Source organism: Oncorhynchus masou, chromosome 29, assembly GCF_036934945.1.
Source record: "Oncorhynchus masou masou isolate Uvic2021 chromosome 29, UVic_Omas_1.1, whole genome shotgun sequence".
Taxonomy (NCBI): domain Eukaryota; kingdom Metazoa; phylum Chordata; class Actinopteri; order Salmoniformes; family Salmonidae; genus Oncorhynchus; species Oncorhynchus masou.
Window position 1 is genome coordinate 70,482,435 of NC_088240.1, and position 19,601 is coordinate 70,502,035.

Genomic DNA, 19,601 nt, shown 5'->3' on the forward strand with positions numbered 1-19,601 from the left:
CCACTGAACGCATCCTTCAACATCCACTGAACGCATCCTTCAACATCCACTGAACACATCCTTCAACATCCACTGAACGCATCCTTCAACATCCACTGAACGCATCCTTCAACATCCACTGAACGCATTCTTCAACATCCACTGAACGCATTCTTCAACATCCACTGAACGCATCCTTCAACATCCACTGAACGCAGTCTTCAACATCCACTGAACGCAGTCTTCAACATCCACTGAACGCATCCTTCAACATCCACTGAACGCATCCTTCAACATCCACTGAACGCATCCTTCAACATCCACTGAACGCATCCTTCAACATCCACTGAACACATCCTTCAACATCCACTGAACGCAGTCTTCAACATCCACTGAATGCAGTCTTCAACATCCACTGAACGCATCCTTCAACATCCACTGAACGCATCCTTCAACATCCACTGAACGCATCCTTCAACATCCACTGAACGCATCCTTCAACATCCACTGAACACATCCTTCAACATCCACTGAACACATCCTTCAACATCCACTGAACGCATCCTTCAACATCCACTGAACACATCTTTCAACATCCACTGAACGCATCCTTCAACATCCACTGAACGCATCATTCAACATCCACTGAACGCATCCTTCAACATCCACTGAACGCAGTCTTCAACATCCACTGAACGCATCCTTCAACATCCACTGAACGCATCCTTCAACATCCACTGAACGCATCCTTCAACATCCACTGAACGCATCCTTCAACATCCACTGAACGCATCCTTCAACATCCACTGAACGCATCCTTCAACATCCACTGAACGCATCCTTCAACATCCACTGAACACATCCTTCAACATCCACTGAACGCAGTATTCAACATCCACTGAATGCAGTCTTCAACATCCACTGAACGCATCCTTCAACATCCACTGAACGCATCCTTCAACATCCACTGAACGCATCCTTCAACATCCACTGAACGCATCCTTCAACATCCACTGAACACATCCTTCAACATCCACTGAACACATCCTTCAACATCCACTGAACGCATCCTTCAACATCCACTGAACACATCCTTCAACATCCACTGAACGCATCCTTCAACATCCACTGAACGCATCATTCAACATCCACTGAACGCATCCTTCAACATCCACTGAACGCAGTCTTCAACATCCACTGAACGCATCCTTCAACATCCACTGAACGCATCCTTCAACATCCACTGAACGCATCCTTCAACATCCACTGAACGCATCCTTCAACATCCACTGAACGCATCCTTAAGGACAAGTTAGCCCTTTACAACCAAACCTCTTTTTGTATAAATGTCATGCGATTTTAGCGATTTCACTTGTTTTTGATAAAGTTACCCCAACCAGCGATTCAGTTCCTCATCCTGGTTTGCAGATATCAAATGTTAATTTTATTAGTCACAGGTGTTTCACCTCACAGTGAAATGCTTACTGACAAGCCCCTAACCAACAATGCAGTATAAAACATATGAATAAGAATAAGAAATAAAAGTAACAATGTTCATAATGACACAATTTCATGTGTACAACATCTAAAGACTTGCATCACTATACTGATAACTTTCCCGATTCTAAAAGGAATCATTTGGGTGTTTTTGGAGCAATTGTTGATGTTTTTCAGAGCCCAATAATGCACAATGAGGATGTGAAGTGAATCGCTGGTTGGGGTAAGTTTCTCAAAAACAAGTGAAATCTGATCAAAAGTATCTGGACCCTTCTATAACATTCCATTTAGTTTAAAAAAAGCTAAATTCTCTTTTAACGGGTTGTGCCATATTCTCAGGATCTGCACTGCGTCTCAGGCCTCTATGCAGATTACAATCAGAATAGAATGTCAATATAGCAATCAATATGGCAATACAGTACCTGTATAACAATATCAGTACTAAGTAAAGCTTTTATGGGCTGCTGCTGGTTTATAACCACCAGTAGTGATGGATGGGTTAGGAGGCTCACCTCTGGGGGTTGGTTTCATTTTCTTGCTGACACAGCGATGATGATGATGAGGAGGGTGAGGATGAAGCCTCCTGCCACCAGCATGTAACACTTCCTCTTCCTAATCTGCCTCTGTGGGTCAGATCAGATTAGATTAAATTAGAAAACGATATAATCTGCGACATATTCAATACATACAACACAAACATTTAGTCTCCTCCCTGGAGTTACACACCAAATACTTTCCCAACATTCCCTACTAAATTGACACCATCGTAATACCAGGTGAAATGGCTGAAACATAAATGTGGATTATTGGGTTACATTATAGGTGTGTACATCAGAATGTGTTTTCAGAAATAACTTGTCATAAAGACTGAGTTTGGTCAAGTGCTTGGTGGTTAATGATGAGAGAAACCATTAAGAGCCCGTGGTGTCTGATGACAGAACACAGAAACAACAACATTTTCCTTCACATGCTCTCTATCCTCTTTTTCGTTCGAAGAGGTTATATCTATGGACTGGGAATTGTTTCAACATCATTTATTAACTTTTTTTTCTTCTAATATCGCCTGTGGTGTAACTTCAAACTTCAAATGCTTCAAACAACTTCCCCACATAGAACACAAGCTGTGTTATCCTCCCATGTTCATAACTCTCAATGTGTAGTAAAAAAATATATTTAAAAAAATGAATGAAAAATAACCTCAACTAGAAATGAAAATAACTAGAATGGAGAACAGGGTTCAGAGATGTTTCTGTATTTCCCTGGCTCCTAGCCTCCTCAGGCGATGGGTGATGTGTCAGAGCAGGGAGGGGAGACCAGAATGTTGTTTTCAAATGCTTTTTCTTTCTTTTTTCCCTCCCCGTTTCTCCGCTACAAAGGCAGTGAGAGCGGCTGCGTTAGACCAGAGCTGGGTCTGGAGCCTTTAAATCCTGACTCGCTTCAAAGCAATTCATCTTCTGAGACTCAAAACAGGCTTTCTGTGTGTGTGTGTGGGGGGGGGAGAGAGAGAGAGAGAAAGAGAGAGAGAGAGAGAGAGAGAGAGAGAGAGAAAGAGAGAGAGAGAGAGACTGCTGTCGAGTAATTTTCAGTTTAAACGTTCCACTCCACAACAATTTGCATAAGCAGCCCTGCGTCTGTGATAAGAAGATTGGTAATTTTCAAAGGCTCTGTGGGGATTGAGAATTAAAAGCCTTTCTCCGCTATCTCCTCTCTTGCAGCTGGCCACCACAGATTCTCCGGCTTCTCTCTCACATTTCCTTATAAACTGTGCCTTATAAACTTTCTCTCCCATCCTCTCTCATTCTCCCTGCTTGCACACAGCAGTCACACGGTGCAGTCTCTCTCTCTCCCTTCCTCTCTCTTTCTCATCCCTATTCCACTGTTATTTATGGAGAACAGAAAAATAAATAAGGTATAGAACTGTTGCAGTATTTTTTAACAGTAATTTTCCAGCCACAGGGTTGGGAGAGTAGGATGGGAGAGGGAGGCACACAGAGAGCAGAGGGGGGGGGACTGTCAATCATTTCCTAATCCCCAGGGGAGTGTGTCCTGTAGGCCTGTGGTTGATAACCGTGTACACTGCATTGCCCTGGAAGGAAGAGAGGGGAGGAGAGGAGCAGAGAGGATCTCCCCGGTTCTATTCCGCTCAGTCTGAATGACCAAGGACAGGACAAACCTTAACCTCAAGCATTTGGTCAAATGACTCCTCATAGTCTCATGTGTCTATTCTTGCATTGCTCCATATGTTCCCATCTCCCTATCTCTCCCTCTCCCTCTCTCCCTCTCCCCCTCTCTCCCTCTCCCTCTCCCTATCTCTCCCTCCCCCTCTCCCCCTCTCTCTCTCCCTCCCCCGCCCCCTCTCTCTCTCTGCCGCTTGCCCACCCGTGCCCGTTTCCCGCTGGCTCTCATCCCTGATCCTTTCAGTCTCAGTGTTGTCATTGTCATGGCGATGTTCTAAGAAATCCCCTTTGTCAGCATAAAGGTCTGGTAAAGGACAAGCAGTAGCTGGGTTAGAATGAGCTAGAGAGGGGCTGAAAGAGAAATGAGCTTTATACAATATGTGGCACCTTGAATCCACTCAGTTTATCTCAGAGCCAAAGTCAGGGGAGCGGAGTAAGAGTTCTGCTGAAGAAAGCTTGATCTCTTGGTGAAGATGCGTTTGGAAACGGTCACAAACGTCAAAATGTTTACATATATTTCTAGCGATACTGTAACATTGTTTCATGTCCCCAAACATGACGATGTGGCACCAGGTATGTATACATTTCCCAAGCATATTGCCATCTAAAGGTGTTGCTGCATGTCACAACCATGCCAGCCAGGGACCGTGTGTACTGCCTCAGGGTATGGAAAAGCATGAGGCTGCTACACTGCATCCTCACAGTCCAAGATGATCCTCACCGCGGTTATTAGCAGCTGCAAGTCATGTCAGACCGTGCCAGCACGCTCCAAACTCATCACCATTTCTCTCATACAGATAGACAATCTCACATTGAGTTTCCGGGAGGGGAAAGCTATTTAGCTTATGTGTGACATTAGAAATGTCTTAATAATACAATAATAATGGCAAGCAATGATTACTGACATCATATTTTTACTCCTTTATCGTATCCGGTACAGTAAAACTAACTGCCTCCTTTGTAATGGGATTATGTGAAATGTACATCAAATTCCCAGTCAACCCTGATAATGATATATAAAAGGAGCAGCAAACAAACAGTCACGGCCAGTCCTGGGACCCTCAGTGGACCTGCTACTGTGACAACCTCCCTGTCACTTGTCACTGTCTCTGCTGCATCGCCTCTGACTGCACCACAAACCCCTGCTGGTCCCTGTCCCCATCCATGTTCCTGCATCGCCTCTGACTGCACCACAAACCCCTGCTGGACCCCGTGCCCATCCATTTACATTTACATTTACATTTAAGTCATTTAGCAGACGCTCTTATCCAGAGCGACTTACAAATTGGTGAATTCACCTTCTGACATCAGTGGAACAGCCACTTTACAATAGTGCATCTAAATCATTTAAGGGGGGGTGAGAAGGATTACTTTATCCTATCCTAGGTATTCCTTGAAGAGGTGGGGTTTCAGGTGTCTCCGGAAGGTGGTGATTGACTCCGCTGTCCTGGCGTCGTGAGGGAGTTTGTTCCACCATTGGGGGGCCAGAGCCGCGAACAGTTTTGACTGGGCTGAGCGGGAACTGTACTTCCTCAGTGGTAGGGAGGCGAGCAGGCCAGAGGTGGATGAACGCAGTGCCCTTGTTTGGGTGTAGGGCCTGATCAGAGCCTGGAGGTACTGCGGTGCCGTTCCCCTCACAGCTCCGTAGGCAAGCACCATGGTCTTGTAGCGGATGCGAGCTTCAACTGGAAGCCAGTGGAGAGAGCGGAGGAGCGGGGTGACGTGAGAGAACTTGGGAAGGTTGAACACCAGACGGGCTGCGGCATTCTGGATGAGTTGTAGGGGTTTAATGGCACAGGCAGGGAGCCCAGCCAACAGCGAGTTGCAGTAATCCAGACGGGAGATGACAAGTGCCTGGATTAGGACCTGCGCCGCTTCCTGTGTGAGGCAGGGTCGTACTCTGCGGATGTTGTAGAGCATAAACCTACAGGAACGGGCCACCGCCTTGATGTTAGTTGAGAACGACAGGGTGTTGTCCAGGATCACGCCAAGGTTCTTAGCGCTCTGGGAGGAGGACACAATGGAGTTGTCAACCGTGATGGCGAGATCATGGAACGGGCAGTCCTTCCCCGGGTGGAAGAGCAGCTCCGTCTTGCCGAGGTTCAGCTTGAGGTGGTGATCCGTCATCCACACTGATATGTCTGCCAGACATGCAGAGATGCGATTCGCCACCTGGTCATCAGAAGGGGGAAAGGAGAAGATTAATTGTGTGTCGTCTGCATAGCAATGATAGGAGAGACCATGTGAGGTTATGACAGAGCCAAGTGACTTGGTGTATAGCGAGAATAGGAGAGGGCCTAGAACAGAGCCCTGGGGGACACCAGTGGTGAGAGCGCGTGGCGAGGAGACAGATTCTCGCCACGCCACCTGTTAGGAGCGACCTGTCAGGTAGGACGCAATCCAAGCGTGGGCCGCGCCGGAGATGCCCAACTCGGAGAGGGTGGAGAGGAGGATCTGATGGTTCACAGTATCGAAGGCAGCCGATAGGTCTAGAAGGATGAGAGCAGAGGAGAGGGAGTTAGCTTTAGCAGTGCAGAGTGCCTCCGTGATACAGAGAAGAGCAGTCTCAGTTGAATGACTAGTCTTGAAACCTGACTGATTTGGATCAAGAACGTCATTCTGAGAGAGATAGCGGGAGAGCTGGCCAAGGACGGCACGTTCAAGAGTTTTGGAGAGAAAAGAAAGAAGGGATACTGGTCTGTAGTTGTTGACATCGGAGGGATCGAGTGTAGGTTTTTTCAGAAGGGGTGCAACTCTCGCTCTCTTGCAGACGGAAGGGACGTAGCCAGCGGTCAGGGATGAGTTGATGAGCGAGGTGAGGTAAGGGAGAAGGTCTCCGGAAATGGTCTGGAGAAGAGAGGAGGGGATAGGGTCAAGCGGGCAGGTTGTTGGGCGGCCGGCCGTCACAAGAAGCGAGATTTCATCTGGAGAGAGAGGGGAGAAAGAGGTCAGAGCACAGGGTAGGGCAGTGTGAGCAGAACCAGCGGTGTCGTTTGACTTAGCAAACGAGGATCGGATGTCGTCGACCTTCTTTTCAAAATGGTTGACGAAGTCATCTGCAGAGAGGGAGGAGGGGGGAGGGGGAGGAGGATTCAGGAGGGAGGAGAAGGTGGCAAAGAGCTTCCTAGGGTTAGAGGCAGATGCTTGGAATTTAGAGTGGTAGAAAGTGGCTTTAGCAGCAGAGACAGAGGAGGAAAATGTAGAGAGGAGGGAGTGAAAGGATGCCAGGTCCGCAGGGAGGCGAGTTTTCCTCCATTTCCGCTCGGCTGCCCGGAGCACTGTTCTGTGAGCTCGCAGTGAGTCGTCGAGCCACGGAGCGGGAGGGGAGGACCGAGCCGGCCTGGAGGATAGGGGACATAGAGAGTCAAAGGATGCAGAAAGGAAAGAGAGGAGGGTTGAGGAGGCAGAATCAGGAGATAGGTTGGAGAAGGTATGAGCAGAGGGAAGAGATGATAGGATGGAAGAGGAGAGAGTAGTGGGGGAGAGAGAGCGAAGGTTGGGACGGCGCGATACCATCCGAGTAGGGGCAGTGTGGGAAGTGTTGGATGAGAGCGAGAGGGAAAAGGATACAAGGTAGTGGTCGGAGACTTGGAGGGGAGTTGCAATGAGGTTAGTGGAAGAACAGCATCTAGTAAAGATGAGGTCGAGCGTATTGCCTGCCTTGTGAGTAGGGGGGAAGGTGAGAGGGTGAGGTCAAAAGAGGAGAGGAGTGGAAAGAAGGAGGCAGAGAGGAATGGTAGGCACGGGGAGGTTAAAGTCGCCCAGGACTGTGAGAGGTGAGCCGTCCTCAGGAAAGGAGCTTATCAAGGCATCAAGCTCATTGATGAACTCTCCGAGGGAACCTGGAGGGCGATAAATGATAAGGATGTTAAGCTTGAAAGGGCTGGTAACTGTGACAGCATGGAATTCAAAGGAGGCGATAGACAGATGGGTAAGGGGAGAAAGAGAGAATGACCACTTGGGAGAGATGAGGATCCCGGTGCCACCACCCCGCTGACCAGAAGCTCTCGGGGTGTGCGAGAACACGTGGGCGGACGAAGAGAGAGCAGTAGGAGTAGCAGTGTTATCTGTGGTGATCCATGTTTCCGTCAGTGCCAAGAAGTCGAGGGACTGGAGGGAGGCATAGGCTGAGATGAACTCTGCCTTGTTGGCCGCTGATCGGCAGTTCCAGAGGCTACCGGAGACCTGGAACTCCACGTGGGTCGTGCGCGCTGGGACCACCAGATTAGGGTGGCCGCGGCCACGCGGTGTGGAGCGTTTGTATGGTCTGTGCAGAGAGGAGAGAACAGGGATAGATAGACACATAGTTGTGCGGTCAGGGATGTTCCTGTTCCCTGTTCCTGCATCGCCTCAGACTGCACAACAAACCCCTGCTGGTCCCCGTACCCATCCCTGTTCCTGCATCGCCTCTGACTGCACCACAAACCCCTGCTGGTCCCTGTCCCCATCCCTGTTCCTGCATTGCCTCTGACTGCACCACAAACCCCTGCTGGACCCCGTGCCCATACCTGTTCCTGCATGGCCTCTGACTGCACCACAAACCCCTGCCAGTCCCCGTGCCCATAATTGTTCCTGCATCGCCTCAGACTGCACCACAAACCCCTGCCTGTCCCCATACCCATCCCTGTTCCTGCATCGCCTCTGACTGCACCACAAACCCCTGCCTGTCCCCGTGCCCATAACTGTTCCTGCATCGCATCAGATAGCACCACAAACCTCTCCCCGCTCTTGTCTCTGTCCCTGCATCGCATCAGATAGCGCCACAAACCTCTCCCTGCTCTTGTCTTTGTACCTGCATCGCATCAGATAGCACCACAAACCTCTCCCTGCTCTTGTCTCTGTACCTGCATCGCATCAGATAGCACCACAAACCTCTCCCTGCTCTTGTCTCTGTACCTGCATCGCCTCAGACAGCACCACAAACCTCTCCCCGCTCTTGTCTCTGCCCCTGCATCGCCTCAGACAGCACCACAAACCTCTCCTTGTCCCTGTCCCAGTCCCCGTTCCTATCCCTCTCCCTGCATCGCCTCAGACAGCACCACAAACCTCTCCTTGTCCCTGTCCCGGTCCCCGTTCCTATCCCTCTCCCTGCATCGCCTCAGACAGCACCACAAACCTCTCCTTGTCCCTGTCCCGGTCCCCGTTCCTATCCCTCTCCCTGAATCACCTCAAACAGCACCACAAACCTCTCCCAGTCCCTGTACCTGCATCGCCTCAGACAGCACCACAAACCTCTCCCAGTCCCTGTCCCTGCATCGCCTCAGTCAGCAACACAAACCTCTCCCTGTCCCTGTACCTGCATCGCCTCAGACAGCACCACAAACCTCTCCCCGCTCTTGTCTCTGTCCCTGCATCACATCAGATAGCACCACAAACCTCTCCCTGTCCCTATTCCGGTCCCAGTTCCTATCCCTCTCCCTGCATCGCCTCAGACAGCACCAAAAACCTCTCACTGTCCCTGTCCCCATCCCGGTCCCTGTCCCTGCACTGCATCAGACAGCACCACAATCCTCTCCCTGTCCCTGTCCCTGCCTTGGTCCCTGCATCATCTCAGACAGCACCACAACTTTCTCCCTGTCCCTGCATTGCATCAGACAGCACCACAATCCTCTCCCTGTCCCTGTCCCTGCCTTGGTCCCTGCATCGTCTCAGACAGCACCACAACTTTCTCCCTGTCCCTGCATTGCATCAGACAGCACCACAATCCTCTCCCTGTCCCTGTCCCTGCCTTGGTCCCTGCATCATCTCAGACAGCACCACAACTTTCTCCCTGTCCCTGCATTGCATCAGACAGCACCACAATCCTCTCCCTGTCCCTGTCCCTGCCTTGGTCCCTGCATCGTCTCAGACAGCACCACAACTTTCTCCTTGTCCCTGCATCGCCTCAGACAGCACCACAATCCTCTCCCTCTCCCTGTCCCTGCCTTGGTCCCTGCATCGTCTCAGACAGCACCACAATCCTCTCCCTCTCCCTGTCCTTGTCTCGGTCCCTGCATCATATCAGACAGCACCATAATCCTCTCCCTCTCCATCTCCCCATCTCGGTCCCTGCATCGTCTCAGACAGCACCACAATCCTCTCCCTGTCCCTGTCTCGGTCCCTGCATCGTCTCAGACAGCACCACAATCCTCTCCCTGTCCCTGTCTCGGTCCCTGCATCGCCTCAGACAGCACCACTAACTTTAGCCCAGCTGCACTCTGGTATTCTGGCTGTTTCTCATATATCTGTGTCTATGAAATGGGCTTATTTTAACAAACACATCGGATGTACGTTACATGAATATATATAGAGCATGTATTCCCTAGTCAGAATCATATAATGAAAATAATGTCATGTTCTAAAGCACCAAGTAGAATTTTGTTTTCAACTCCAGTTCTGAACTTTTCACGGATGTATAGAGACGGTGAGGATGTTGAATTGTTGTTCAAGTAGAGAACTGACCTTCTGGGGAAATTGTTATTGTCAAAGAACTATATAAAGGACAGACCTGCTACACCTTCTTTCCTGCTCCAAGACTAAAAGCATCAATAGATAAGTCTGTTGACTGTCTGTCTGCTCAGAGATATTTCATCTGTGGATGTTTTAGTGTGTATTGACCTTGTAATCAAATCAAATTGTATTGGTCGCGTACACATATTATGTTCTCGCGGGTGTAGCGAAATGCTTATGTTCCTATCTCCAAAAGTGCAGTAATATGTAAGAATGATACAAGCAAATACACAAAATAAAAATGTATTAATAAATAAATATAGAAATATTAGAACAAGCAGTGTCAGAGTGCGGAATATAAACATACACTGAGTGTACAAAACATGAGGAACACCTTCCTAACATTGAGTTGCACCCCCTTTTGCACTCAAAACAGCCTCAATTCGTCAGGGCATGGACTCTACAAGGTGTTCGAAAGCGTTCCACAAGGATGTTGGCCCATGTTGAATCCAATCCTTCCCACAGTTGTGTCAAGCTGGCTGGATGTCCTTTGGGTGGTGGACCCTTCTTGATGCACTATTGATGACACTATTGAGCGTGAAAAACCCAGCAGCGTTGCAGTTCTTGACACAGTCAAACCAGTGTGCCTGGCACCTACTACCATACTCCATTCAAAGGCCCTTAAATTCCCTCTCTGAATGGCACACATACACAATCCATGTCTCAATTGTCTCAAGGCTTAGCAATCCTTATTTTACCTGTCTCCTCCCCTTCATCTAAACTGATTGAAGTGGGTTTAATAAGTGACATCAATAAGGGATCATACTCACCAGGATTCACCCGGTCAGTCTATGTCAATGTTTTGTACAGTCAGTGTATATGTCCTGTATATGATGGTGTGTATAGACATTATGGACAGTATATGAATAGAAAAGGTGTGTACAGCAGTAGTTATATAGGATGAGCCTTGACTAGAATGCAGTATACATATGAAGTGGGTAAAACACAATGTAAACATGGTTAATGTTCATTGACTATGCACATAGGGCAGCAGTCTTTAAGGTGCAGGGTTGAGTACTGAGTGATAGTGACAGTGACTAATGTTCAGGGCAGAGGACTGGTTGGGGACCGGCTAGAAGCAGTTTTTCAGTCTCTTGGTCCCAGCTTTGATGCACTTGTGCTGTCTCCGCCTTCTAGATGGTAGCGGGGTGAAAAGGCCGTTGCTTGAGCCAAGCCAAATTGATTCAGCCTCCTGTTTATTCTGTATACTGGGGTATTTGTAAATAGCCACTGGGTGGTCTTTCAATACCACCAAAACTGCTGAAAATATTTATTTGAAGTTTTCCAATACATTTTAATATTTGTAGCTATTTTTTAAGTAAATACCTGCAGTCACCTTGTGCAATGTTTTTTAGGAGATAAAGCACATCGCTTTCTTATTGCACCTGTCACATTATTTTACATTATGAAGCTGACTTAGTTCTCCAGCACAGTTCAGCCAGTCATGTGTGTGTTTGTAAAGAGCACAATAGGAGAAAGCGGTAGTAGGTGAGTCCAGCTGTGTATTGACAGGGGTCACATTTTATACTGAAAGTCAACTGTGTTTTTTTTACTTCAATAGAGTGATCAGGGGTGTGCAACTATAGTTTTCCTTCACAGAAAATACATTAGTGTAACACATTTGGCATAATACAGCTTCATTTTCATCAGATGACAACAGAAGTGCAACACTATTTGGCTGGCAGCCACACAACTAAATGAGCTTACAATGAAAAAGCAAAAACAATGCATGTCCATCATATTTCTAATGTTTAGGCCTATCCAACACACCACGACAGTCATGAAGCTGGAGACTGAAAATATTTGGCATGGGTCCACAGATCCTCAAACGGTTCTACAGCTGCACCATCGAGAGCATCCTGACTGGTTGCATCACTGCCTACAGAGGGTAGTGCGAACAACCCAGTACATCACTGGGGCCAAGCTTCCTGCCATCCAGGACCTCTATACCGGGTGGTGTCAGAAGAAGGCCCTAAAAATTGTCAAAGTCAACAGCCACCCTGGTCATAGACTGTTCTCTCTGCTACCACACGGCAAGCAGTACCGGAGCAGCAAGTCTAGGTCCAAGAAAGAGGCCTCTAAACAGCTTATAGCCCCAAGCTATAAGACCCCTGAACATCTAGTCAAATGGCTACCCAGACTATTTGTATTGCCCCCCCCTCTCCTCTCTACACCACTGCCACTCTCTGTTGTCATCTATGCATAGTCACTTTAATTAACTCTACCTACATGTACATACTACCTCAACTAACCGGTGCCTCCTCACATTGACTCTGTACCTGCACCCCCCTGTATATTTTGTTATTTTTTTACTGCTGCTCTTTAATTACTTGTTACTTTTATCTCTTATTCTTATCAGTTTTTTTGAAACTGCACTGTTGGTTAGGGGCTCGTAAGTAAGCATTTCACTGTAAGGTTTCACCTGTTGTATTCAGCGCATGTGACTAATACCATTTGATTTGATTTGATCATAGAAAGAATGTAGCCAGCTACATTTTCTAATGTTTTACTTCAAGTTAATTTAGCATTTTACTGGAAAAAATAGGCTGGCTACACTGAGAAAAGTACCAGAGAAAAGTAGCGACACATCATTCAGAGCGCTGTCTGCTGATAGAATGCCTGTTCGTGAATTCTCATCGGAGTTTAGAAGTACAACTGAAGCACAAAATTATTCTGATGCCGAGCAGAAATTACAATAACAAGCATTTTAGATCTGTGTATAGAAAACAAAGCAAGATATTTGTCACAAGTTTATATTTTTTTCCTGCGTGAATATGCGTTAACACAACCCCTAGTTTAACTTGCTAAGTTAAGTGGCTGAATTCACAAGTTGATGGGGCATCACATAATGTTAGCTTTCTGCCATGTTTGAGAAGTCAAAGCCCTTTGGATGAGTTATTTATTATTTCTATCTTTATTTCCTTTATTTCCTCTCCTCCAAGCAGAGCAGGCAGGGCCATTGCCCGAGCCACTTCAGACTCCACACTGGAGAGCCAGTACAGCATGCGTCAAAACGTTGCTCATTTGCACAATGTCTCTCGTTCACATTCGCTTGTAAAGGTCCTAACTCCCCAAACATGATATTCAGTAGCTCCTACCTATATATGTATAACTTTATGATCTGGATTGCCTGTCGTTGCAATTTGTTTATTATCGTTTGCACTACTTAGCATATTTAAACTAGCAGCTTCCATGAAAATGCACTATTACTTGTGCTAATTTTGTTAGCATTCTGGTGACACCTAATGGGCTTTTGGTGCCCCCTTGTGTACTAAACCGGTAATTCTGTAAGAATGATGGTGTGACAATATGAACATCTGGATACCGCTCAACCCTACTGTGCCCCTGCCTGTTTTCTGTGTTTCTCTGTCTTCTATCTGTCAGGCATTATATAGTCGGCATTTCTCTCTCTCTCGCTCTCTCTCTCGCCTTCCCTCCTTCCTTCCTTCCTTCCCTCCCTGTCTCCAGCAATACGATAACACCAGGAGCTCCAAAAACAAACCATTTAAATTAGCATGATAGCGGAAATATGTCATATTGATCACAGAGAGGAGATACATTTCCACAAAGGCGGCTGACGAGTTTCAACCAGAAACTGTGACGTCCTATGATGTAATTATGGTAACCACCAATCAAGTGAGTCATTGCCTTTCTATGAATCATTGTGCATATTGAGTTTGCTAATTTGTAAATCATTACAAACACATTCCCCATAATCAACTTAATCTAATGGCCGACAGACATTTGAAATGAAATGCAACACTAACAGAAGTGTGTCTTAAATGAAGTCTATATTAAACCATTATTCAACACATAATAAAACAGCTATGTTTCACTAGCGACGTGGAGGCTGTATAATATCATAGTATCGTTACATAGTAATGAACAATCACAGTTCATCTCGGTCTGTTGGACATGGATGGGACTGATAACATCAGTGTTGTAACTTGAGGAATCTTCATGTGAAAGGAGTCATCTGCCTGAGGCTAATGGATTATAGATTCAATTTATTTTCAGTGTAAAGCCGTCTGACATGGTGGGCCACGGACGAAAATGTCATCCCCTATTAATTGACCATTGGTGCTGATGTTCAATGGTGCATGTGCACCAGCATTAAAGAGCTGTTTGACTGAGTTCATGGAACTGTGCCCTTGCCATTCTGCCATTTGTATGTCTCTGTGTGTGTGTCTCTCTATATTTCTCTCACTCTCTCTCTTTTTCGCTCTCTGTATCCTTCCCTTCTCCTCAAGTCTCTCTCTTGCTCTCCTTCTCTCTCATTCGCTCTCCCACTCTCTGTATCTCTCCCTCCTCCTCAACAGTCTCTCTCTTTCTCTCTTGTTTCTCTCCTTCAATCTCTTTTCCTTCCTACCACTCTTTATATCTCCCCTTGCACGTTGTCTCTCTCTTCTTCTCCCCTCTCTCTTCCTCTAGACTAGAAACAGCCGTGTGGATTGGCAGAGAGCTAAATTGCTCTGCGTGAGCTTGGTCACGGCTCAGCTCTCCTTGAGATAATGAAATGACAATTAATGGGAAAGCTGTGTGCACTCGCTCATTTGCTCACTCACTCGTTCACTTGTAGAGCAGCATAGAAACAGCATGAAACAGAGGGAAAAGAAGGCTGTAGGAAGGAGAGCAACTCACAAAACTTTGGGGGGAAAGTAATATGGTGTCTATATACTTTAGTAATCCAACAGAAAAATCGAAATGCCAGTGTAGATCTGTGAATTGGCTTTTAGGATATATTACAGTAATATTAAACTTTTTTTCAACAGCAGGGTATTTCTTATGGAGTACATGAGCAAAATTCTGTTAGACTTTAGATAAACTACCCATATAAGAGTAACTGTGTAAGTTATTCAGGAAGAGTAACTGTGTAAGTTATTCAGGAAGAGTAACTGTGTAAGTTATTCAGGAAGAGTAACTGTGTAAGTTATTCAGGAAGAGTAACTGTGTAAGTTATTCACGAAGAGTAACTGTGTAAGTTATTCAGGTAGAGTAACTGTGTAAGTTATGCAGGAAGAGTAACTGTGAAAGTTATTCAGGAAGAGTAACTGTGTAAGTTATGCAGGAAGAGTAACTGTGAAAGTTATTCAGGAAGAGTAACTGTGTAAGTTATGCAGGAAGAGTAACTGTGAAAGTTATGCAGGAAGAGTAACTGTGTAAGTTATTCAGGAAGAGTAACTGTGTAAGTTATTCAGGAAGAGTAACTGTGTAAGTTATGCAGGAAGAGTAACTGTGAAAGTTATTCAGGAAGAGTAACTGTGTAAGTTATGCAGGAAGAGTAACTGTGTAAGTTATTCAGGAAGAGTAACTGTGTAAGTTATTCAGGAAGAGTAACTGTGTAAGTTATTCAGGAAGAGTAACTGTGTAAGTTATTCACGAAGAGTAACTGTGAAAGTTATTCAGGAAGAGTAACTGTGTATGTTATGCAGGAAGAGTAACTGTGTAAGTTATTCAGGAAGAGTAACTGTGTAAGTTATTCAGGAAGAGTAACTGTGAAAGTTATTCAGGAAGAGTAACTGTGTAAGTTATGCAGGAAGAGTAACTGTGTAAGTTATGCAGGAAGAGTAACTGTGTAAAATAAATGTATAAAAGCACCTCTCTGAAACAAGCAGATAAATCCCTGACATTGCATGTTGGTAATCTATGTGTGTGTACGGTAGTAGATATGAGGGAGAGGAAAAAGTCAAAGAAAAGCCATTAGGGAGATAAGGATATAGGAAGAGGGTTCGGCTGCTGTTGACAACAAATCACTAAGTAGGACAGTGATATTCATACCGTAGATATAAAATAAAGTACAGTAAACTGAAAAAGTATGATACAGTACATCAGCTCAAATGTGTGTGTGTTTATGCTTGTGTGCCTGTGTGTGTACTGTATTTGCTTCAATCTGTAGATAGAGGACTCCTGTTATCTCCAGGAGTGATAATTAGACTTTTTGTCTTAATATGTTGCTGTCTTTTTGATAGCTAGGGCCATCTACTTTAATTCAGGATCGGTGGGTCCCCCACTGGACGGTTGAGCTAACGCAGGTTAAGGTGATTAGCATGAGGTTGTAAGTAACAAGAACACTTCCCAGGACATAGACATATCTGATATTGGCAGAAAGGTTAAATTATTGTTAATCTAACTGCACTGTCCGATTTACAGTAGCTATTACAGTGAAATAATACCATGCTGTTGTTTGAGGAGAGTGCACAGTTATGATCTTGATACAACATTTTGATAAGAAATACAATGGTTCATTGGATCAGTCTTAAACTTTCCACATACACTTCTTCTATCTAGTGGCCAAAATCTAAATTGCACCTGGGCTGGAATAATACATTATGGCCTTTCCCTTGCACTTCAAAGATGATGGTAGAAAATATATGTTATTTTTCTTTTTCTTTGTATTTTCTTTTACCAGATCTAATGTGTTATATTCTCCTACATTTATTTCACATTTCCACAAAATTCAAAGTGTTTCCTTTCAAATTATATCAACAATATGTGTATCATTGCATCAATGCCTGAGCTACATGCAGTTAGATTTGGGTATGTCATTTCATCGCGGGTGGCACAGGGGCTACTCATTTCTTCTCGGTGGAAATTTTCTATTTTCTCCCTCACTCACCTGTCCATCTCCTAATTTGAATTCCATGCTGTCACTGTCACTTGTCATCTCAAGCTTAACATTGTTGTCATCTATTGCCCACCAGGTGCCCTTAGAGAGCTCCTCAATGAGCTTGACATCTTGATAAGTTCATTTCCTGATGGTGGATCACCACTCAGTCCACTGGGCGACTTCAAGCTCCCAACGTCTGCCTTCGATTCATTTCTTTCAACCTCTTTCTTTCCCCTCCTTTCCTCTTTTGACCTCCCCTCCACTCCCCTCCCACTCACAAGGCAGGCAATGCACTTGAACTAAACTTTGCTAGATGCTGTTCGCCTCCCCCAACCCTCCTCCAGGTCTCTAATCACTACTTTGTTTCCTTTTCTGTCTCCCTTTCTTCCAACCCTACCCAGAAGGTCATTTTGGTCGCAATCTTTGCTCTCTATCTCCCTCTACTCCAGGTTTCATCATCTAGGTTTGGCCTCAGGCCCATTTTTTTCTGAGCTAATAGTTGGTGGGCCATAACATAATTAGTATATAATGCTCGCACAATTAATTGGTCCACACTACAAATGAAACTAAATGTTTTACACATCTGATTAGTACATAATACACTCAGTGACAATAACATAATGAATTGTGTAACTTATACAGGTTAAATCTGCAGTTACAAGGAAGGGGGAAAACAGTCGTGGATACGTTGGAAAAACTTGGAAGCTTGATTTTGACTTGTCATCTGGAAGGCTAATGCACGTCAGCACACTGAAGAACGACAGGCAGAGGGACCAGACAACTTCTCCACAAGACTTGAAGACTACAGCATGCCCAAGGATACCATTGCGTTTGTACATGATCCTCTCACAGTCCGCCCAGGTGGAGAATTCTCCTCCCTTGCTAAGGAAACGATACCCTTGCTGGATGAGTCCCCAATTCAAACTGAGCTGATTGAATTCCAGACTTCGAACCGTCTCAGGGATGCACTCAGGAGTGCCGAGTCCTTGTGTGCATTTCGTGTGGCATGCTCAGAGGGATACAGCACAATAAAGAAACTTGCATTTTATGTGCCAACAATGTTTGGATCAACGTACACCTGTGACTCCTCGTTTTCCTCTATGAACGCAGTATAGATTCACAACTGGAACCGGTTTTCACATAAGTCAACTGAGGACTGCCTGCGCATCAAAATCACATCCATCTCAGTCGACATCTACAAGATCGTGTCCGAGGGGAAATGCAACTTTTCCCATTGAGTGGCCGACATGACTTTATTGTGAGTGCTTATCCAGGGATAATTATGTCTCAGGCTGACAGCATTTTCTGTTTGTTCTGTTGTTACAGGAGCACGCTATAGCGATACAGAAATTCAGATACAGACATTGCCTTTTTTTCTTTAAATTATTGTTTTAGGTAGGATGCTACAGTTTTGGACAGTTGCAAATGTAAGTATGCCTAATGAAAAACATCCCACTTATATTAGGACATATATTTTTTTTTGTGAAAGATGATGTTAAGCCTCATAGCCTACCTCAACCAGTTAAGTTATTTTATATAGACCTCGGCTTGGAAGAAATAGACTCCAATTAAGCCCTCTTGTTATTTGTAAAGTCAATTTAAAATTAAGATAATATTTTCAGCATCAGGCGCTGTTTACCTCATATTGATTTTCTTTTTGTTATATTGTTTTTTAAATTAAAATAATATTAATAATGAATTTGTTGGGTCAAATAATATTGCTGGTGGGCCTGATTTGGCCCGCAGGCCGCCAGTTGGGGAAACCTTCTCTACTTTCTCTTCTTCTATCCTATCATCTCTCCCTTCTGCTAAATCCTTCTCCCTCCTGTCTCCTGATTCTGCCTCTATGACCCTACTCTCCTCGCTTGCACATCCTATGACTGTCACCGTCTCCTTTGCTCCCTGCCAGCTCGGCCCTCCCCTCCTGCTCCGTGGCTGAATGACTCACTGCGAGCTTACAGAACAGGGCTGCGGGCATCTGATCTAAAAAGGAGGAAAACTAAACTTCCGGAGGACTTATTATCCTTTCACTCCATCCTCTATACCTTCTCTTCCTCTGTATCCGCTGCTAAAGCCACTTTCTATCACTCTCAATTTCAAGCTTCTGCCTCGACCTCTAGGAAATTATTTTCAACCTTCTCCTCCCACCATTATCGTCCACCCCTCCCCCTCCCTCTCTGCGAACGACTTTGTCAACCACTTTGAAAAGAAGGTTGACGACATTCAGTCTATTTAGTACACTTGTCCCACTCACACAAAACTACCCTAAACCTTGACCTCTTTCTCCAGATCATATCCTGCCTGCTCAACCCCATTCCCTTCTCCCTTCTCCAGACACTCTCTGGAGACCTTCTCCCATTCCTCACTTCCCTCAAACTCATTCCTTTCCACTGGCTGTGTCACCTTTGACTTCAATATGGCCAGAGTCGCTCCCCTTCTTTGGAAACAAACACTCGATCCCTCTGACGTCAAAAACTACAGTCCGGTATCCCTTATTTATTTTCTCTCCAAAACACTTGAGCGTGCTATCTCTGACCAACTCTCTCGCTAGCTCTCTCAAACTATTTTCTTGATACGAACCAGTCAGGCTTCAAGACGGGTCACTCACACTGCTCTTCTCTGTGTCATAGAGGCTCTCCACACTGCCAAAGCTGACTCTCTCTCCTCTGTTCTCATCCTCCTAGATCTATCCTCTGCCTTTGAGATGATGAACCATCATATCCTCCTCTCCACCCTCTCAGGGCTGGGATTTTCAGTCTTTGCATATTCTTGGATTGCATGCGGCCTGGCAGGCTGCTCCTACCAAGTGACATGGAGAGGACCTGTGTCTGCACAATGTGCTCTGACTACTG

General features: G+C 45.7%; 1 protein-coding gene across 1 annotated transcript in view; it reads right to left on the bottom strand.

Annotated features, from left to right (window-relative positions):
- Positions 1 to 19,601, bottom strand: part of LOC135521294 (t-SNARE domain-containing protein 1-like) — a 151,671-nt gene that overhangs the window by 50,075 nt on the left and 81,995 nt on the right. Inside the window, exon 11 of the mRNA XM_064947213.1 lies at positions 1,989 to 2,099. Within this exon, the coding sequence (XP_064803285.1) occupies positions 2,004 to 2,099 (96 nt within the window). The 3' untranslated portion in view covers positions 1,989 to 2,003. The remainder of the gene's footprint in view (positions 1 to 1,988; positions 2,100 to 19,601) is intronic.